The sequence below is a fragment of the Sphaeramia orbicularis genome, chromosome 11 (assembly GCF_902148855.1).
Source record: "Sphaeramia orbicularis chromosome 11, fSphaOr1.1, whole genome shotgun sequence".
Taxonomy (NCBI): Eukaryota; Metazoa; Chordata; class Actinopteri; order Kurtiformes; family Apogonidae; genus Sphaeramia; species Sphaeramia orbicularis.
In genome coordinates, this window is record NC_043967.1 from 44,337,589 (window position 1) to 44,361,082 (window position 23,494).

At 39.6% G+C, this 23,494-nt stretch overlaps 1 protein-coding gene across 2 annotated transcripts in view; it reads right to left on the reverse strand.

The window, feature by feature from the left end:
• The window catches only part of stt3b (STT3 oligosaccharyltransferase complex catalytic subunit B), a 108,480-nt gene that overhangs the window by 48,878 nt on the left and 36,108 nt on the right, over nt 1–23,494 (reverse strand). The window contains exons 1-3 of one of the 2 annotated variants that reach the window (XM_030148245.1): nt 21,703–21,707; nt 16,104–16,212; nt 5,407–5,694 (exon numbers count right to left, since the gene is read on the reverse strand). In XM_030148245.1, the coding sequence (XP_030004105.1) occupies nt 5,407–5,679 (273 nt within the window). In that variant the 5' untranslated portion in view covers nt 5,680–5,694; nt 16,104–16,212; nt 21,703–21,707. Of the gene's footprint in view, nt 1–5,406; nt 5,695–16,103; nt 16,213–21,702; nt 21,708–23,494 lie in introns of those variants that run through there. The other variant, XM_030148244.1, reaches the window with a different exon arrangement.

Here is a 23,494-nt window from a genome sequence, read left to right on the forward strand (position 1 = left end):
GCAGTGAGGCATGGCATGACGAAATACCTGCATCACTACTTTTACCTGGATGAAAGCCTCCATGGTCTAGCAGCATGCCTCTGCACTTGAGCATAAAGGAAAATCAACACCTTAAAGGAAAAATAAAAATTGGACAAATAACCTACAAGCGACTATTACTGCTCAGCGAGTGCCTGTGGCATGCATAATGAAAGCTTTTCAGTTCACCTGCTGAAATACCCTTGGATGACACAACAGTAGTATTTTTCCTGCTCAGCAGCCCATCTAAAATGGGGCTCCAGTGTGGAGTGTCACCGTCTACAAATGACAGGCTATTTACAGCAAAGGTTGTGTGCTCAGAGCAAAATACAGCCCAAAATTAACACTGAACAGAAAAGTACAAATTTATCATTGTACAAATAAGGATAAAAAAAAAAGTTAATGCTGCTTTTGCCATGTTAAAATCACAATATGAAGGTTCAGGCATAATGGGATTTTCCATGACAAACACACCCAAATTCAGAACATTTCCCAGTTCATGTCATGGGTATTCTTGGAAAGAAAAAGTGGAAAATGTAAAAATGTCATTTCATAGGACCTTACAAAAAAACTGACTACTGCAAATACTTTCAGTTATGAATTTTTAAAGCTTGGCTCTTTCCATAATTTTTTGCAGCTCTCTGCGTGTGCACTCCAAGCCTTGATAACGGTTTTCTTTTTACTGGATTGAGTTGAAATTTTGTACTCAACATCCGAGAAACTCTGAGGATAATGTAAAACCTGAATTTCTTCTACATTGTTCTTTTTAAATGGTTCTTGCAATGAGCTAGATTTCGTTCAAAAGCAGATAATTGTGGTATAGCAGATAATTCCATTTTCATGTGAGCTAATTAAACACCAGTGGCATTCATCAAACATGCCTTTGTATTTGATTTCTGGACATGTTTAAGGTTAACCACAGCCTGAGTCTATAACTGTAGGGTGTTCAGTAATGGACTCGCCAAACTATTAGCAAAGACAGAACATTTGTCCTGGGTGTTGATGTATGACCTCATAACAGCCTCCTGTGGTGGGGGCACTTAACAGCTGCAGGCAGTAAGGGAAAAACATCAATGCATGATACATGTTTAAATACTGTTTGGACGTTTTGTACCTTTGAGACTTTGTAATAGAGAGGAGATAGTGGATGAGGGCAAAGAAAGGACCTGGAATAAAGGTCACTGAGACTGGGAATCAAACTGGGAGCACTGAGGCATGGTCCATGTCCTTAACTACACAACTACCAGACACCTCAATATGTTGGGTTAGAAAGTACAATATGTAATTCTTCTACCTTCAGATGGGGCTGCATTTTGCTTTTTTTTTTAACCTTTACTTGATAAAAGAGATCACAGTGGTCCTACACAAAATTGGTTTGTAAAGGGGTGCTCTGGATCCAAATGAATTTTTCCATGCTATCTCATACTTATCCTTTTCAAACAATACTAAATGTTCCAGAGAAATAATGTTTCTTTCCAAAGCAAAAGAGCAGCGGCAATGTTGAGACAGAGAGAGGAAACCAAATGAAAAGCAATTGATGTTTGTTATCTGGGTGCTTTTTTCCATTTCCGTTCTTATTGTTCGTGAAAGGCACCTTTTAAAGTTAAATGTACTGATACAGCATTGAAGCTGAGGCTGAATGCCGAGGGAATGCATTCAACCTTACCTTTGAATTCAGACGAAAAATGTTTAGTATAAAGACGCCACTTTACAATAGTCTTACTAGTACAGCTTTTGTCTGTGCCATACTTGTGAGATGAGCCCATACAGGAGGTGGGGGGGTGGGAGGGGTGCACCCATGCTCATGTGTAACATATGTATGAGGCGTACAGGCCCCACACAGAGCTGTATTAGTTTGGCACCTGCTCCATTTCAGGGTAAGTGGGAGTGCAGGTGTGAAATTCCTTCACAGTTATGATGGTAATTGGATAACTGAAACCTGTTTATATTCCAGGGCAACATGAGGCAATTTTTCTGAATAGAAAATTATTTCCGACTGAGCAAGATGATACAGTATTATGCAGTATAAAAAAAAGTAGGCCCACTGTGCCCAAATGACAGACAGTAATATTCATGCATTTAGAATATCTGCAGTTTTCTACCGGTAATCCTCTGGAGCCTTAGCAGCAGAAAAACGATCTGTTAACCATTATAATTTCACAAACTGCCCACACCTACTCATCTGCTGGATAATATGGCCCAAATTAATGTAATCTTGATTATATATTTATTCATTGGTTTGTTTGTTTTGTGGAGGGTTCGTGATTTTAATTTTTTTTTTTTTGTTTACATGAACTTAAAGCAGCATATGACTTTCATCACAAATTTTTTCCAAACGCAGTCACCAAGCGAAAGTGATTTCTCACAGATCCGGCAAGAAAACGAGCCAGATCACTACAACGTAATATTATACAGTCCACCAGGGTTGTTTTAAGGAATGAGTATAAGTATAAACGGTGGATGGAAGTAAAGGCCACATCTGGGTTCAGCATTCACAAAGAGACAGAGAAATTGCTGCTATGTGGAATTCCCACTCCCACAGAGCACAAAATTTCCGAAAATGCCCAAGTGATGTTTCGGTTTGTTATGTAAACAAGTACTTATGATGGCGTCATCTTTGAAGTCGTTCACCGTGAGGGAAGTGATTCAGGTGCAAAAGCATGGAAAGTCTAACTGATTAGTGATAATTAGGATATCACTCTGGTTTTACAAATTTGAAAAAAGAAAAAAAAAAAAATTGTGACGATGAAAGTCATAAACTGCTTTAAGAGAAAACAAGATTCAGAAATAGATTTAGTAAACCTGTATGTAAAAACTTCTGTAACATCAATAAACATTAATACGCAGCCCTTGCAAGAGTGTGAATATGCAGTATTTGTTTACCGTGTTCATTTATTTACATAAATTTAAAAAGATATGATAGACAACTAATGGAATATTTACAAAAAAATGTGTTCCAACAAATTATTTACATAAATTTAAACAGATATGATAGACAACTAATGAAATATTTACAAAAAAATGTGTTACAACAATCCAATGGGTTGGACTTTAAATTTTTATGAGAATAACTAATGGATTCTGCAATTAAGCATTTTTCACTTAATTACTGAAAAGATTTAATATATTACCTTACCCTTTTATACTATTTATGCTCTATTTTTCGATAACAAATGATCAATTAAGTGCAAACTATGAGTGTATACAGAAGGTTCTCATATTTTCACATTCAGTCATTATTTCTCTTATGTAGTACTTGTGTATTGTGCAAAATAGGTCTGGCCATGCTAACTTTACATTTAACTTCCTATTTAATCTATATATAATACAAAACATATGCAAATACTTTAATAATGTACCATTTGACCACTTAATGCCACTTTACTAGACATTCCCACACATATCTGAACACTGGTATGCTCATGGTTATAATGGTTCCAACTGCGTTCTGGTTCTGGAAAATCGATTATATCACGACACTCCCTTTTCCTGCATGATTTGACAGTTGGTTTTTCGCAGCAGTTTTATAAGTACTTTAGTGGTTGGGGGCGTCCTGATGGCTCACCTGGTGGAGCTCATCCCACACAGGCCAAGGCCTTATCACAGCAGCCCAGGTTTGAGGCTAACCTGAGGCCCTTTGCTGGGTGTCATTTCCCTGCTCTCTCCTCATTTCCTGTCTCTCTCTAGGTACTCGATCAAATAAAGACCAGTATTTTACTGGTTTGTATGGCACTAATGAGCATTAAGTCATATCGCTGTTGTGAAGGCTACCACAGCTAACTGGCTCAGCCGTAACTTATATTGTGCCTTGCAGATAATTTGGAATAAAGAATCGATGTGCAGTAACTGTGTGTGGGGCAGATGGTATATTTAAATGTGCATCATGTACGGGGGGGGCACCTTTTGTTTGCTTTTATTTGACAGACTAAGTGGAGAGAGACAGGAAACCAAGGGAAGAGAGAATAGGGGAATGACATGCAGCAAATGGCCTCAGGTCAGACTTGAACCTGGGCTACAGCGATAAGGCTTTGGCCTATGTGGAATGTGCTCTCCAGGTGAGAAACCAGGGCGTCCCCTGAAGGGCACTTTGTCAATGCAACTGAAACTTTACACATTCATTATTACTTTTCAGAGTAGTTTATATTTAATATATAGTTTTTAACTAGTGTCTTTCTTCTCATTTTATGGCTCAGCCCTAGTGCAAAATTCATGCCAACACTGTTTAATACAAATCCTATTTCTGCTTGTGCAATATTATTTGTTATTATTTATTTATACTATTTCTGCAGGGTAATTTTATCACACACACACACAGTAAAAACACAAAAGCATTATTCCTGATGAGAATTTAGCACAGAACAGAATTGAAAAATCATGAAATTATTGTCAAGGTCAAGTGCAACAACAAGAATGAGGAGAGAAAAGTGTGCAAATAAAATAGTTTGCAAAGGAGAACTCCTCAGTTACACACACATACACACACACACGCACACAAGAGATGCATTCATAGTAAGACAGCTGCAGCGCTGTAAGGCAGTGTCTGATGTAACTGAAAAGAGTGGACAGATGGGGGTAAAGTGAAAAGCCAGTTGCAGACATCTTTCAGTTGAAAAGGCTGCTTGCTTCCATCTACTGTGGTGGAGTCTTTCAAAGAATGTTCAAAGTAGCGCCTGCAAATATTCAAGGTGTATTCCCCCCAAAAAAACCTTTGCTTCTGATCTATGAACTATTTTGTTCCGTCAAGGACAGGTTTCTTTTTTACTACTGAAGGAAGAAATATTTTTGTGTTGAAGATTTTAAATCTCATAGGAATATATGGGAAATAAACATGTTTTGCAGTGACAGTAGGCAAACAAACCTATCAAGGTCAGCACACATTTCTGTGCTCATGTGTGATATTTCACAAGGAAAGGGATTTTAAGGTGAGATTTTTACACCTTCAACCTAGGATCCAATTCTACCCTTAAAGGTCATGTTGTTGTGGAGGCTTTGTGCAGTATGTGGTTTCCTAGGCTCCACATGGTCAACACACATACCCAGCATGTCTTTCAAGGCTTTGGATCAATAATTTAACATCTGAGACCAAGCAACGTTTGAAAATAGAACTACTTCTTTGAAACAAACAAAGACTGAGCACGCCATATTGAGGAAGAGCTGTGTATGAGACATTCAGCACAATCTGTCATCAACGTTGATAAAGAGTGACAACATGCTGATGTGCTTGTAATTTCTCACATCTTTACGCTGTTACTTCCTTATTACACCAATGAAGCACATTTTCAGAGGAGCCAATGGACAGGACATTTTCATTATATTTGCCGGCACTACATTATCATGTACAATATATATCTTCTTTATTGCCTCTTCATTAAGCTGCGGTTTACTTACCCAGAGGTAGTAGGTGAACTGCAGAGCGAAGATGGCAATACCCTCGTTGTCAAAGGAGCCGGCAACAGAACGGGAGATATATCCAGGAACAATGGCAATGAAGCAGGCCGCCAGCAGCCCCGCACCCTGGTTCCACAGCTCCCGAGTCAGCAGGAAGGTGGAGATAGCAGTCAGACCACTAAATACTGGTGCCAGGAAGACACACACATCGCGGATGTGGACTGTGATGTGGAGCAGGTTGAGCACATAGTGGATGAGGCCTGCAGTGACCATCAAACCCGGGTATACCTGAGGAAAGAGCAAAGAAAGACATGAAGAGAAGAACCAAAGGATAGAGCTGCGAAAGGAATGGGAGCGATGGGAAAAAAAAGTAGATAAAAGTAGATTCATAATTTAATCTAAAGGTTATTAAAGGGTTACAGCAGCAAAATGCAGATGTTGAGGTGTGTTCACTTCCAGCCTCCGGTAAAACCCTCGCTCCAGGCAGATTCCTGCTGAATCATGTATACAAATAGTCTGATGCAACTCAATAACGTCTTTTACATCTTCCAAGTTTCACAGCTACAGTTTATAAGTTTATACTTATAAATTTAACATCCTATATACTCAAGTTTTTTTTCTGAGATGTTTCACTTTAGGAAACTTTCGCCAAAACCACACATACAAACACTTCATCTGGTCAGTAAACTTCAGTTGTAAAAATTGTGAGCCTTATCATTAATGACTAATTGCGCACTTAAACAGATTTTACGAATAGTAAACTCAAACATGACTGCAGTGTGATGAAACAGATAAATGATGCAGTTCATACTACATTTTTTAAAACCACAGTTACAAAACATGTCCTTCAAGGGTTGCAAGAGGCTCAAACTATTTAACCTCTCCCGTTTTTAATCATCCAGAACCTCACAAGGCCAATGCTGGCAGAGTGAAATGGAACACATTTATATCATTACATTACCCTCTAATCACAAATGGACCTCCTGCATTCCTATTCATCAAATCCTGCATATCTGAGTTGGGTCCTTTTCTGATTGACCATATTCATTTTCAAACATACAATAATCTAGATTCATCATTCAGAGGAGTTTATACTACTTTATACAATCCCTCTACTCTGTATTTTTCAGTTTTGGGGCATTGGTTTGGACTTGCTCTTTTCATGGCTAAAGAGGCACCACTGAGACCAACCCAATCCCCTCTTGCACTTGCACTGCCTCGGCTCTGAGAGCTCCGGCTTCAGGCATTACTGGGGCTGGAGCCAACGGCTGAAAACGATATTGCAAGAGACCACCATGGTCCTCCACCACGCTAATGCCCGCTTCAGGGGATTCTGGAGGGGAAAGGTTCATCTCAAAAGATCCCTCTGTGGAACAGGTGCGTCTTTCCATTTTCCTGTACCCTGGGGATGTCACTGAACAACTTCTGATTCAAACATCCATGCCTCAGCTCCTTGACCACTTTTTGGCATTGATTTAAAGTTCTGCAGTTCCTTGACCACTCAGAGCTTATGTTAAAAGTAAAGGCATTACAAACAGAGAACATACACCAGATCAAAAGCTCTGAATCAATTTGTACACTCATGTTTTATTGAATTATATATATGTTTTATTTATACCAGCATATTCAAAGAGAGTTATGGCTCACATTGCAAATGATGGATAATATGCAGGTACAATTGTGCAACTCTTTTATGTTCCTTTGTTTATTTGTGCTATAAATTTATCAAAATTTTGACTATCAAAGGGTCAACACTTTGATTTTGTTGCTGTGCATGAAAAATACCTCAACTTTTAAAAACATTCACTTTTCCTTTGAGAATCACCTTTGAGAATGTGAAAACAGTCATGACTGCTTAATAAAGTCATTTTAATAAGATATCATGAGTTGCTGCTACATACATCTCTCATAGAACGTTGTTTTTAATTAAAGTATCCACTCACTCAAAGCTGGGACCCGTACACACAGGGACCTGTGGCCCTATCGAGACAACTCATGGAGGCAGATCCAATTAGGGCCCATTGAAGTACACTGGCTGTCTCTAGTGAAAGCAGGACTGTGTTTAACATGTGAGTGATGTCCCTGATGTGTGTTCACTGTAGCCGCAGTCCATGCACTTTACTTTACCGCTAATAAACTTAGGTCTTCGCGTTTCTAATTAGTTTGTGCCTATGAGACCTAATCTTCATCAACCAATCTACTTCAATGAAAATCAACCATGTCTTGCCTCTTGGCGCTGAGGATTCTGTCTAATGGAGCAGTAACCTGCCTTCTACAAATCTACCATTGTAATTATTAGCCATTTCGGAGTCTGCGGTCGAGCCCGGTTCCCCAAACATTACACAGTTGACCTTCACTGCTTGTCATGGCCGAGTACACTTTGCAGTGAGCTTTGTCATGATGGATTTAAAATTCCCGTGCTTGATTTACTAACACTTCCAACTAAGTTGGTACAAAAGAATCCATTACACTGTGTGTTCATTAGGGAAAAAATCACCAGTTAGAAGTGACAAAAGCTGTTACCAAAAATGCATTGTCATTGTCATTATGGCAACAAAGGGTGGTTTACTGGCGTGACAGCACTCTGTTGTTATGGACTGTCACATTAGAAAAGACCTCCTTCCTTATCTATAGCTCAGGAGAAAGAGCAACTGACAGTCGTCCTCTGGGGAGACGGGGGTGGGTGGAAGTGAAAGGGAAATAAAAAGGGAGAGGGCAGCTGCAGTGGTCTAGGCAGAAAGGCACTCAACTGTCACATTAACTGATATCGCCTTGTCTGTCTTCCAAACGGTGTGACCCAACCGAGTGCTTAGAGACGCAACACTATCATACACAATTAATGAGGACTGTCAGGATCATCTGTCTGATTCTGAATGAAAAAGGGGGTGACGGGGGAAAAGGATAAGGGCGAGAGCACAGAAAGGAGGCATGGTGGAGGTGAGACAAGAAAACGAGGCATTAGAGAAAGGCAAAGGCAGAGATGATAAAAGATAAAGAGTGAGAAAGGCCAGGGAGAGAGAAAGAAAGTAAAGTGACATTGAAGCTGAGAGGAGAGAGAGAGAGAGAGAGAGAGTGTTAAAGTGAGTGCAGGCAGATAGAGGGGTGAATGTAACGGACAGTCTCAGTCACTGCTCTCACAAAGAGCAAAGGTAGTTTTATGGATTTCACTTTGAGCCACAGGGGTCATAGACCACTACACCTGCATGAGACAGGAGACTGACATTGTTAAAATGTTGAGGAAAGACAGGTATTTGAAGAGGGTAGGACAAAACTTCACCAATTGTGAGCTTTTTCTGGTTCTCTAAACAAATGCAAAGACAGCTATGAAACGTACTGCGCCTATTTTGAGATAAACCCAACACTTGTCCACAGCGCTGCATGTTTTAAAAGCATAGGTTTGATGCAAATAAGAGCTCTCACACATTCATTTTCTGATTTTGAATGGAGTGTGGGAGTAAACTAAATGCCCATGCTCCCTGAAGCTCGTCTATCTTTCAGAAAATTATCTAACTCAGCCATGCAAATATGTGAGATTTGCCAATTAGCCTGCACAGGAAACCAGTGAATTCCAACTATTGTTTAGCGTTTAAAAGAACGGATGCATCAATGAGCTTGCACTTTACAGATGCTCTGTCAAATCTTCCCTGTAGATTTCTTTCTGGATCTCAGTCAATGTTGCATAGATTTGCATGTTATAGGGACATATTTGCATTTAGTATGGTCAACTGAATGACCCTCCCACCTGCTATTGAGCAAAATGCGCCTAGCCATCTGGCATAAAACTTCTACCAAAGCGGGTCAGGGAGGACCGACTGCAGCTTTTTATAAAATAATTTTCTCATCTGCTTCCATCCATCACGACAGATAGATGAATTTAATTTCATTACACAAAGCTGCATGAAAAGTATACCACTAGAAAGAAGAAGAAAGTGTAGCAGTTACACACAAACATTCATGATGGATGTTGATTTTGGGTTGTGTTTAAAGGCCTAACTGCTAGATGGCATGGTTGTAACCCATCTTCAGCAATTCGACTCTTCCAATCATGTGCTTTGTCAGTTTTGGGCAATGATTTAAAAAAAAAAAAAAAAAAAAAAAAAAAAAAAAAACACAAGTGGTGCCAGGCACAACAAACCCTGCCCCTCACACAAATTGTAGCTTATTTTGGTATCGATCCAGCTGATGTCATCATGTCTATGCATGAGATGATGTCAGCATATCAGCTACCTCTATATATGTGCCAAGTTTGAAGTAAATTGAAACTAAATTGATGTTTTCATAGACATTTGAAATTTCACCCATTATAAGTAAATGGGAGAAGAAAAAAAAGATTTAAAAAAAATTCCTAAAAAATTTGAACTCTGACTTACTTTTCCTAAAATGTAACCACATCTATTCTTGGCCACTGGCAATCTATGAACCCACTTTGGTATGAATTCAACCAACAGTTTTGCTGCTAGAGTGTTAACAACCAAACAAACCAATCAACCAAAAACAATACCCCTTGCCTCCCCTTCGGGGGACGGGGTGAAAAAAAAAAAAGAGAGAATTTACTGCCTCTCTCAGTATCCCATTAATACATTACTGCATCACTAGATTCTTGCTAATACACAGCCCTACAATCACTGACTGGCTCTAGTCTACTTCATGGGACATGATCATAAACACTCAGTGCACTTGGGAACTAAAATCAGGCATTTTTCCAGTAAAATGTCAAATTAAAAAAAGGTGTATAACGGCTTGTCTCAGTCGCACTGGTGTGGAAACAATCATCCACTGAGACTGTCGAAAATAACATATGATACAAGGACAACACAACCTCTGTAATTGCTCTGTAATTGTTAAGAGACAGCACCAGACATATCTTGGCCAGGAGAAACACAAGACAAATTGCACCCACAGAAATTTCTCCTTTAATACTCTTTGTAAACGCTCAATTCAACACACACAAGCAAGAGATGTCAGAACTGATATAGGCCATGCTTTGTACGTTTAACTCATTTTGAAAAGCTAATCATTATTGGATTTTTTTTAAACTCTAGACCTAATATTGCATTTTTTTTTCTTTCTTCCTGTGTAACAAAGCTGTTCAATGTGTAAGAAAAAGTTAAACTTTAATCTAAACTATAAGTTAAACTGCTGACTGATCAAGTCTTCTTTTTGCCCAATTATGAACATAAACAATAAACCCATCACAAAAGACTGTCTGGAATTTGATGAATAAGAAAATACATTTCATGGGTGTAATTCCATGTTTTAGTGTTTGACCAAAGGTTTTCCAGTCATCCTGAGTTCAGGGAGTTCCATCAGCTACTGTTGAATGATGGTTCTTGATGCGGTGCTGTAATAGATCAAGGATCAGGGTCTTCAGCTTAGGCTTGTTCCCACTCGTCTTTGACACAGTAAACAGTATCCAGATTCCTTAAATTATTTCTGTTCTCAACCATGAAGTGTGAAAGGGTGAAACATCCATATATCTCCTCTCCTCTTTATTTTTAAATTATTTTCTTGTACATTTGTTGACAAACTGATGACCTACAGGACTGGACCTTTCATAGGCGCTGCATGTGTTCCAAATAATGCTTACAATAATTTGTTCAAATAACCTGTTTCAAATCATGTTTTTATTTTCAGTTATTTCTAGTCTGTTTTCCCTCAAATGTACTGTAGCCTGAACATCATGAATGGATGTGTAGGATCTTAAAAGAGGACAGATTGACAGATCACTCCCATGTCATTATGTACAGTCCATTAAAAAACAAAAAACAAAAACTGATACATGGCAATTTATTACCAATTATAAATTTGAGCCACTGTGGAGAAAAACAATGACCCACAGGTACAATGTACGACATGCAAAGAAGTAGGTGTTAGCAATGTGTAGAAGCAAAAAAAACATAGGACCAGTTTAGCTAATATGACATGATCGCAGATTGAAGATGTTTTCCCCATACCCTGCATATTGATACCACAGTTCCTACCAGGGACTGCAACATGACACTGACAACCACTGCACCTATTGCCTTTCTAATTCCAACTAAGCCCCAGCTCTGATACAGTGTGAGCTCTTGCGTGTCCCCCATTTTCAGTCTGGTCTAGCCTCAGGCCAGAAAATGAAATGACTTTTAAGTGAAAAACTACATTTGACGAGCAGAGAGATCTGTACAATTTGCTGTGATCCTCAAATGAGCCATGCTTTAATTACTTTGCTTTTATGGTGTTTTTCACTCATACATTCACGAAATGCCAAAAAAAGTGAGCAGAGGAAGTATAAAAGACGTGTGTGCTTATTTGTGATCAGAGGACAAAGCATTATGCAGCCATGGGATCTTGTAAATGTCATAAAACAACTTAAAAAAAAAAAAAAAAAAGCTTTCCTGATTCCTAGTCTAATCATGAGTTTCAGTTTACACCCTGTGGGTAAAAGGCCTAACCTAAGTATCCATGCAGTGTTACAGAAGCAGCACATCCATTATAACAAGCATGCCTTGTCATATGCAATTACAAGTGGCTGAGATAATTGCCTATGACAGATGAATGCTGATGGATGCGGTCTGAATTCCAATCGCTTGTGTAGTTCTGAATATCAAATTTAAAAAAAACATCTAGTGTGTCTACAGCTCTTGCCGTGCACCATCTGCTTAGTTTAGTAATGTTAACAGCATCTGATAGCATTGCATGGCAGTAACATGCCTCGCTGTCGTAACTGTGCAGTGGAACTCTCCAGCCAGCCTACAGGACTGATCAAGCTCTATACAGAGGCAGGAAAAATATAGAGAAAAAAAAACAAGCACCAAAGACCAAACCTCTCAGTGGGATCCAATAATGAAATCATTTTGAGAGACATTTCCACGTTTATCTGGCACAGAGGACCTGAGTTATGTAGTACAGATGCATCATTAGCAAGTGCAATTACAGCACAGAGTGCAACCCTTCAACATAGAGAAAAAAGAAGGCAGGTGGGCTTTTTAAAGAGCAGAGGGAGATGGATAGGCCGGTGGTATTTTACTCACAGACCTCACAGGATACAGGGCTGGGAAGATGAAGGTGGGAGAAGAGATGTACAGAGGAGGGTGTGGGGGGGTGATAGGTGATAAATTGTGTCGAATGGGCATGTTATTTTTTTTTCCCCCACAAAAAAAGGTTTGATGTTTCACAGCAAGTGTTCCTCCTGTAAACAGGGAGGCCATTCCAGCCAGGGGGAATCTGTCAAGTGTACAGCTCACTATTGCTACTGGATTGTGACTCAGATCCATGATGCCTGGTGGAGGCTTATAGGGCTCTACAGTATCTCTGAAACGGACTGGCCTAACCCCAGATAACCCCGTGCTGCCCCGGCACACACACACACACAGCCGTGAAGTTAACCACAACACAAGACTTTTCGATGTGGATGTGCAATCTTTCAAGCATTTTCAGCAGCCGACCAGAATTTTCTCCCAATTTTGCTTGTTCAAAACAACTCCACAAAGTAAAGCGAGAGTTTCAACTTTTGCTTTTAAAGTCAAGTAGAAGATCTCAGGCTCTGTCTTACCCTCAGGTAAGAAAAAGATCTTAAGTTATTTACCATTTCACTCAAGCTAACACCTTGGTCCAAACCTAATGGGAGCAACCTGGCAGAGTACCATTTCCCTCAGTCTTGAGTTGCTGACTCTTATCCCAACCAGCTTTCTACAAATGAAAAACTAAGTAGTTCACACTGGAGGTCACCATCTAATTAAGGCCACAAATCTATCATCGGCAAGGCCATGGCTCAGGAGGTGGAGCGGGTCGTCCAATAACCGGGTTGGTGGTTCAAATCCCACTCTGTCCTAGTCATGTCAGGCTGTTGTGTCCTTGGGCAAGACACTTCACCCTCCTTGCCTCCAATGCTGCTACTCACACTGGTGTATGAATGTTCGGTGGTGGTCGGAGGGGCCATAGGCGCGAATTGACAGCCAGGCTTCCATCAGTCAGCCCCAGGGCAGCTGTGGATACAAATGTAGTTCAACACCACCAGAGTGTGAATGTGTGAGTGAATGAATAATGGAGCTACTGTACACGCTTTGAGTATGCGTTCACAGAAAAGCGCTATATAAATCTAATCCTTTATTATTATTATTATTACTATTATTAAACGAAGAAGCTGGGTAATCTTGAGAAACTATCTACATCCTGATGGATATTATGTTATGAATATAGCAGAATAAATGACACTTCACAACCTTATAAAAGCTACATATACGTGCAAAGATCAGAGCTACATTACAGCTATACACAGCTCTAATTCTCATAAAGAAAAAATTATTTGTATTTGTGGTCCTTGATGACCATGACAGCTATAGTTTCAAGAAAACATTGCCCATGATGTAATTCTACAGTTTAAACACTTTTGTACAAACTAATGTCAGTTTCTCCAACCCTTCATTATCCACCTTCTTTTGATGCAGGACATTGACACTACAGATGTATGCAGTAAATCACATCAAATGAGTCTGGACTGATATACGAGTTTTTAAAAACTTCAACCTATTTGAATAAATAAATTATAATATAAAATATCTCCTTGGCAGATATAAATGTACAGTAATGAAGATTTATGTGTATGGTGAAACAGTAATATTAAAATGTGCCAAATTTAGTTTTAAAAACCCTCAACTGCTCCAACAGCTGGTAGAGAAATACTGCAGAACTGAACACACTGCCCTCCTTTTCTAAAATACTAGGGATGGGTATCATTAAAATACTACTTATCTTACTGATACTACACTTTAAAAGGTATTCTTATCAAATCTAATTTTTAGGTTAGGGTTACAGTTCAAATTGTGAACAGGATTATTTATTTATATATTCTCATTTGCAGTGTAGGGCTATATAAATATTATATAATTAACATTCTTAAGACAAGTACGGCACTGTTTGGAAGTAATCATTATGATAGACTCTGATTTTGTTATGACAGTGTGAAACAAATATGACCAGTGCAAAAAAAGATAGTCTTCCATTCATCATATGAAGTGTAAAATTGACTGAAGGGACTATCAGGAGTTTGACGGCGTGGTCAATTTCCTGCAGCCTCCAGATCTTTAAATCCTCCTGCTCTAATCTCTGAGGCCATTTTCAGACTGAGTATCTGAGTCTGTTGGACCCCAAAGTCCACTTAATTTTATCAATGTGAATGCAAATGTTCCATGTGCGAGTACCATGCCCAAGTCCAGCTGAGATGGTAGTCCTGGGTACGGACTGAATGGATTCCAGTACGGATCGTTGCAGTGTCAAAGTAATCTGTACCCAAGACCAAAAGTGACCTAATCACCGTAACAGCCTTGGATCCTCACAGCACAGGCTCACTTCATCGACCGAACCACTTGGTGATATATCAGGGACAACAAAGGTCGCTCTTCTTCTCTTTGCCTCAAACAGGCTAACAGATAGAAAAGTATTGCCTGTCTTGCCACCATTGTAGACAAATGAACAGGACAGTCACTCGGTTGATGACGTAAAGGTTTGTCACTTCTACATTTGTTGGATAGCGACAGAATTCCTTTCACACCGCCACCTACTATTTCAGCCCTGTAACACCCACTCATTCTCAGGCACGGGCCACGGTGCGTGCTTGTGAATGCAACACCTGTGGGAAAAAGGTGTGACTGTATCCAGGTAAAGCACGGATCCAGATACCCAATCTGAAAACGCCCAGAAAATCGGAGTTTCTGGACAAGCGACTGGATGATGTTCTGACCATTTCAGATTAAATTTATGAAGCAGCCTGTATTAAAAAAATAACTAATTAAAAATCAGCAGCTACTGATCACTAGGGGTGTAAGAAAATATCGGTTCTGCAATATTTCATTTCATAATACTGTATCAATATTAAAAAGCACTGTATCAATATTTTTAGGTATTTATTCAAATGAAGATATTGTGGAGGTTCATTTGTTTTTCTTTTTTGTTTATATTTTATTTATTATTATTTAACACTTTTATTAAATAATTCTAGTTCCTTTGTTGGGATTGCACAAAAATAATGTTCTGATGTTAGTTCTGAACTAATAGAATATGAACATTTGAACAGGATCGTAAACTGTAATGTCTGTAAAACATAATTTAAGTTTAAGCCAACACAGGAAAATTTTGTGATATAGCATTAGATCCTGTTCTGATCAAATAAAAATGTGTTTAGTATTTGTGCATATTTCTGGCGTAATTCAATTTTTCAAGGAAATAATCATTTAGAAAAAAGAAACAAACACAAAATTGCTTTTTTAACAGTACCGTGATATATCATATCGTAATCCTAGTATTGTGATTTGTATCATATCGCCAGATTCTTGCCAATACACACCCCTACTGGTCACCTTCGATCATTAGCTCCTGTCCGTATTTCTGCTAGCATAGCAGTACATAACATAACCAGGACAGATAAACTAAAAAGGTAAACATGAAACTGTATTTCTCCACCTGTACTTGAGGGACTATTGCTGGGTTTTCTGACAAATCACTCATGTTTCCACACGTGTAAAAGACTTGTGTCCACTTTTCCGTTTAGTTCTCAGTCAACTCCAGCCATTGTCTCTAGGATGTCTTTGTATGTTTGAGCTGCAGTACGTAACAGAGAGCACCATTTTTTTTTACCTTAATTTGACTGGGATGGAAAACTAAATTTGTATCTGAGGAAAAGTCTTTGGAATTAAAGAAATAAAAGGAAAAAAACTTACTGTGCCACCGACAATTCTGCCCAAGGGATACCATGCCCTTTCATCAAACCAGTTGAGAAACTCATAGAAGCCATTTGAAGTGAGATGATGTGTTGATCTGTAGTTGAACCTGTAACCATACAAAAAGAAGAGACAAGGGTGAGTGTAAGGAAAACAACCACGCACACTTAGAGGAACCATTCCCATTTAGAGGCTATATTTTACCACAATGTTGTAGCTGCCGACGGACCAAAAGACAAAGAATAGGCCATTTTATTTTCAGATTTCCTGAAGGCGTAAGCTGCAGAGACTTCGCCTTGTTAGAATAGCAAAAATAAAGCCTCTATTCAGTGTGATCCTTTGTGCTCATGCCAACAGCTCTCAGGTCAGCCCTCGGTTACAAAAATGGAGAGATGAAGGACTGAAAAATTGTGGCATTTTTCTGAACAAAGCTTGGTTTGCCTTGTGCAGACAATTCTTAATGTATCCAGTGGCAAGTGCAGGGGTGACAAAGGCATAGACTGAGTTGCGTGGTACACCAGAAAAATAACGACTGAGAAAAAGGGGAAAAAGAAAAATCTGAGGGGAAAAAAAAAAAAATCAGAATATCACTGCAACCAGGCCCTGATTCACACTGTAGCTGTGGTAAGCCGAGGGGGTTGGAACACTGTCAAGCAGCAGAACGAAAGAGCTGACACTGTTGAGATGACTGCTGCCAAAGAGAACGAAGCAAGTGTTCAGTAAATTTTCAGAGGCACCTTTTTTCTCAGCACAGCTCATTAATGTGGGCTGCTTTATGGTATGCTTTATGGTATGTTAAAATGAAGGCCCGTATACCTTATTTAAGACACTTCATGCATAGGGAACCTATAGCACGGCAGGGCAGCACAATCCACTGTAACAAGCTCACTAAAGGACAATTACGTGTGCTGGCTAGCTAATAAAGATGCATATAAGATGGCACAGGAGATCTCATTTGTGTGACTAATCAGCTGTTTTACACACGGCAGAGACTCTCGGATTCATAGAAAATGACACCCTCCAGCCAAAACAAGGTTAGGTACACAGCTAGAAGCACAAGCCTGGATAATAGTCTGACTTCATTGTATTTTGGCGTTTCAGGTTTGCCCAGAAAAACCAGATGCTCCTCTAAAACCAAACATATGCAGCTGTTGATGAGCTGCAGTAATACAAGGCAAACTAGTGTCAACATGATGATAATGTCTGCATTTATGTACTGTATGTCGTGAGTCAATAATTAATTCGACTTCAGAGCATTGTTAGGGTGTTTGAAACAATCAAAGCACAATGTATACGAGTCAGTCAACATTCGCTGATCCAACCTTATGAACACACATATGCTGTAATTATACCGACCATGTGTGACAAGATATGACAGTAAATAGGCTGCTGTGTTTACTCCCATTTAGAGGAGCAATGTCTCCAAATGACACAGGTTTTTTTAAGAAGAAATAATTACATTTGTCATAAATATCCATTATCCTGAGTCCATTTTGGTTTAAAATAATGGTCATCATTTAAAACTAAAGGAAACTGCATCATAGTACTGAATGAGTCATCAGTACAATAAGAGATATCTGAAATCTTCTATTAATCATTCTCATACATTGTTCATTATAGCAATAATGATACAACATGTAAGTAAACTGATGTTGAAGCAGCCAGATGGGGCTTCATCTTACTGGCCAAGTGGTGTGAATAATAGATCAAATGTTCACATACTGAGTGTGCATACATGCTGCGTGTACACAAAATGCTTTTTCACATTCAATGCATTTCAGGCAGACTTTTGCTACATATGGATTGGTGCACGTTCACGTCATGATGATGAACATATAAAAGCACAGACACAATGATTAGATACGGTCTGTACATACACCCTGTTATCTGAGATGTGCATCATGCCTGGTTTGCCAGAATCCATCTGACGAGTTGAAATTAACCTTCTGAAAACACTGGACTCCCATTGTTAGAAAAGTCTTACAACAACAAAGGCTGCACATTTGTTTTTTTGGTCAGGTCACTTTTATCCCTATGGGAAAGGACTGCATGGTGGTAGAGTACTGATAAAAATATTGTAAATATAGTGTACACATAAATTGGTGTTTGTTTATTTAATTTCTTTCTTTTTTAGGCAGGCCAATTCAGATGCTACTGCAGCGCAAAAAGCCTCACTAACCATTTCATTTACCCTTATGTGGTTCTGCGTAGGCATTAGGGGTGCAATGGTACAGGTAGCCAACGGTACAGTCCATACTGCAGCTTTTGGGCCACGGTTTCATACATAAAGAGAACTGGGTTTTTTTTTCCCCAAAAAAATTTTATTTTTATTTTGCTCATCACCAAAAACAGAATTTAATAGGAAAAAATTATATCACTGTACCAAATGAAATAACACTGAGTGAGTGAGTGAGAGAGTGAGAAAGCGAGAGAGAGATTAACTTGTGGGGGTGGGCTTTCTCCTGCCTGGACAGACATACACACTCGGTGGCCTGTAAACAAACATGAATCGATAGTTGTTTGATATGGACCAACAATCCTACTAGAGATACTGTCATATAAAAAACAAAGCAGAATCATAAGTTTGTTAGTTAGTGCTTCTACTACAGGTATTCTTGCATAAAACGAAATGTCTGAAATGTTGGTTTTTGTCATCTCACAGAAACCTTCACTACAATCTAATCCATTTAATCTTCTGTCCAGGTGAAGACTTGCACCAAATTTGAAGAGATTCTCTCAAGCCGTCCCTGACATATTGTTCTCTAAACTATAATGGCGATCTACCAAATGACCAACCGTCCAATCGATCAAACCGCTTATAGCATGGATGCAACTCAAAAAGTAATCAGAATACAAGATCAGTGAAAAAGCACAAGTTGTACAGGTCTCTAAACAGGCCAAAAGCAGATAAACGGCAATTGCTTGTTTCCAGCCAGTACACAGCTTGAGATACAGCAGGTACTTACTCAGTTTGTGATTTTGTGACTGTGTGTGTGTGCAGAAATAAGACAGGAGTAGCAGGAGAGCAGTCACAGAGCTGCTGGAGTGTGTGCTGCTTACACTCATGATCGGGACGGTGTGTTTAAAATTGCTGGCAGGAGGAGCAACTCATTAATCATCACAAGGTGCTTGGTTTTCTGCCTCCTCCACATCACACCTAAAGCTGAAGTACTCCTCCTCCCTCATGTGGGGCCTCCCGTCTTGGCTTTCATTTCCAGAAAACACATTGTGGCCAGACATTAGTCACTTTAAATGCAATACAAAGGCCTGCTCTCTAGTATTTGTGGTGAACCCCATGTTTCATTTAAAGGGTCCCATTTTAACAGCTAATTTCCCTGTGAACACTTCCAATATTTTTATCTCCTGCTTTGTGCAATCACTTATGTTTGGAAAAAAAATTTAACTGCAGCACACACTGAGCCTGTTGGAATGGTGTTCAGAGTAGGCCGAGGAGTGGATACGAACATTTATCTGTATTGCTCCTTGGGCAATTAGATCATGTAACTCCAAAACCTGAGGACAGAATCTGGATACAAACAGAAAAAAATAAACCCTCCAGCTGAGACAAGTCAAAGAAAAGAAAATACACTGTAATCACAGTTACATCTCAGTGTTTGAGCTTGTAAAATTCAGTGTAAAACCATTTGAAATCGGCTTGGGCTGTTACAGCTTATTTCTCTGCACAGAATCTGCAGTCTTAAACCAAACCCACTTTTAAAATCAAAACAATGGTCCAGATAGAGATTTAGGCCTGTCTCTGAGTCTATTTCCTTACATACTGAAGTGTGAAAAGAACCACAGTGTTACAAAGTGGAGAATACAGAGGCATCCAGTTGTGAGAGTATGACCACAAAGGGACTTCTGATGTAGGTGGAACTGGCCGGCCACTTTTGCCTCATTGTTCGTCAGCTGTCAAATCAGCGAGGCAGAAAAGAAATGAATTCAAATAAAGCCTTCTAAGAGAAAACTTTAGCGAGCAGCCAGGCCATTTCCACAAAACCCATTTTCCAATGATCTCATAGATAGCGCAGTGGAGTGCTTTATTCCTGCCCTTGTCACTTTGATGGGGCGGATAATGTAGCTCTGCCTGGCACATTAGCAATTTAATGCATAGCTGTCAATATGGTCTCAGGCCAGAGCACTCGATGACTGGTGATGCAACTTCAGCGGCAACACCAAGTGAAAACCAGCACATTTGGAGTGAATCTTTACGCAGTAAAAAAAATTTAATTATATTAAAATAACAGTTACGGACTGGTGAATGGAAAGATAAAAAAGAAAACAGAGCCTCTATGTTAAATCTAATATCGCGAAACACAAAGAAAACCGAATTTGGATGTTCTCCCAGTGTCTGCGTGGGTTCTCTCTGGGTACTCCGGCTTCTTCCCACCATCCAAACACATGCACTGATAGGTTAATTGGTTAATCTAAATTACTCATAGGAGTGAATTTGAGAGTGATTGGTTGTTTGTCTCTATATGTCAGCCCTGCCATGAACTGGCAACTCATCCAGGGTGTACCCGCCTTCGCCCATAAGTAGCTGGGATAGGCTAGTGAGGATAAAGCAGCTTCAAATTAGAGCTGCACAATATATTGGTTGAGCATCGTCATCGCAATGCACATGTGCACTACAGTCTCATCGCAGGTCCTGCAGTGTAGGAGGCAAATGAACTCAACATGTTCTCATCTGATTTCAACCTGGGTACCTGACACACACTGCGCACAGCAATCCACCAATAACAATCGTTCTTAATCAGTTTGCCAAAGCAGACCCCGCCCCTGCACATGGAGTGAGTCACTGGTAACAACATTGAAAAATGAGCAACGAACAAGAGAAAATCACCGAAAACGAAGACTTGGTACCAAAAAGAAAACAACGTTAGTTATCTGGAATTATTTCAGTTACGAGAAGGATGATATTGAAACACGTGTTCTGTGTCGACAGTGTCTTGCACCACGAGGAAACACAACTAATTTGTTTGAGCATTTATGTCAGCACCACACAGCTATTATATCCTCCTGAGTATTTTTTCATATTGCAATATATATATCGCAGGGTTAAAAAAATCGCAATGACAGTTTTTTCCAATATCGTGCAGCCCTAGTTCAAATGATGAATGAACGAATGAATAAAGAAAACTTTTAACTGCTTTATTGGGCCGTTTAGTTCATGAAGTCCCCCTTGCAAGAACCATCATTCATTTTAATGGAGATTTGTTTTGCTGATTATAAGTCTCCTGTTGATTCATCATCATCAGTTTGACCTGGTGGACACTAGTAATGTTTACACATCCATATTGCCTCAGCGGTATTGACTCCATAATCAGATGCATCATTGCTTTCCCCCCACTGGTTCTCTATTTGGTGAATGTCAAAAGACTTCACCACCAGATAAACAAGAGACTGTTTGGAGAAGGCAAATGAGCACAGCTTCATCACATAACATAAGCTATACAGAGGTATCAGATACCCATCAGACAACAGATCTGAGCAGTGTCAGGACATGGTGTTATTGGGCTTTCTAAAGAGGCACTGGGCTACAAAGTGTGCACTGAAAGAAGCTGAGCATATGAGACATCATTAAAGGCTTTGGATGAACCATGGATGAAAGGGTCTTTGGTCGATGAAGGTGCAGCATGATGTGGGTCTGAACAGCATGTTAATATCACCATTAGAGCTTCAATGTTAAGTCAAGGAATTGATTCAAAACTAATCTATCTTGATCATCTGAGCAGTTATTCCAACCAAAAAATGCAAATGTTCCCTGGTTTATAAATGTAATGACTGCCTGACGTTCGCGGTTTTGCATTTTTGTAAATTGGTTGTTTTGGTGATTGACGGTTTTTGATCATGATTTTTGATTTCTGAGCAGTAACATTCAGTAACCTTCAAAAGTAAATGGAAGAATTACCGATGACACGCCATCAATATAGACAGAAATTGGCTCTGACAGTGTCCAATAAAATAGTGACTTCAAAGGGAAAAAAATGCATCCTTCCATTTTGTGCCATTTAGCTACTTTCAGGCGTTTTACCTAAATATTTTAATATTTTAGAATAGATTGAATAATCAGTCCCAGATTTATTGTTTAATCACTTTGAGTTTGATGTGAAATGATGACCATGCCAAACAATGTCAACCTTTTTGTAAGTAGTGTGTGTTATGACCCATAGGTGGGTCTGTGTGTCACTCTTTGGGTGTGTCCTTTTTTTCTGTGCGTGAGTGGCTAGTGTGTTACAGGTGTGGAGCCAGATCCCGCACCCGGATTGGACCAGCTGCTGGAGGCGGACCAATAAAGACCGCGGAGCTGGGCCGGACCAGGGTCGCCGTTTCCTCCACTCCCAACCCCACCTTCATTCTGTCAGTGTTTGTGATTTCAGCAGTAGGGGTGGGCTGCCCTTTTCTTTTGTCTGTTTTCTCCTGTTTTTGGTAAGGAAGGTTAGCCTCTGTATTTTGGTTTCTTTTCTTTGCAGGTCAGCTTCATTTCTTGGTTTAGTAAAGTTTTGTTTATTTTGGCCAGAGCCCACCCTGAAGTTTCAGCTGTTCTTTTTGTTCGGTTTTCATTATCTGTGTTGTGCACTTTGTAATAAATCACCTTTTTTTGATAACATGCACAACCCACGTCTGGGGTTTTCTCTCTGTGGCTTGGGAGTGAGGAAAGGCGTCCGCTAATTTCATGTTATGTCCCAGGGTCCCCTAGCCAGGGTGTAACAGTGTGAGAGTATCCGATTTATCAGCCTTTAAAATCTAATCAGCCGACCTCCAGTTAATCGCAGTCATTCACATAGTAAGACTGGATGGCTAGCAGATAGTAAAAAAGTAAAACTGTATTCTATCTTGTTTATGGTCACTTTGCCTAGACAGATGCTAACAGAGGCAACACGTGGCTCAAAAATCAGCGCCTTTACCTGGCAGACACACTAGCAACCGTAAATGTAAATTGCACTCTGATTAAAGCTTCCAGACAAGCCCCTTACTGTTTCACAACCACTTGACGAATGGGATTACAACTATCTGCAGCCTTTCAAAAGGATTTTCTGGTTGGATTACCTTAAAATTGCATGATAGCTAGTTTCCAGTCACCACTGCACACTCTTCCTCCTGCCCCAGTGAATAGCTCTGCGCTAAAGGAAAGGGTCAGACTAACTGGTTCATTGGAAAGCTGCCAAGGCTGTAATAATGCCGAGTGTCCACTGCCCCTGCCATCACCTGCCAAAATGAGCCATCCCAACACATCATCTGGGGACTGAGTGACTTAATTTGAGAGGTGGAATATGTATGTGTATGTGTGTGTTCTACCATTTTCTCAATGAAGCAGTAAGGTAATTGTGATGTGTAATGGCAATATAGTGCAAATGGTACAAGACAAGACAGTAAATCTAAAATTAAAC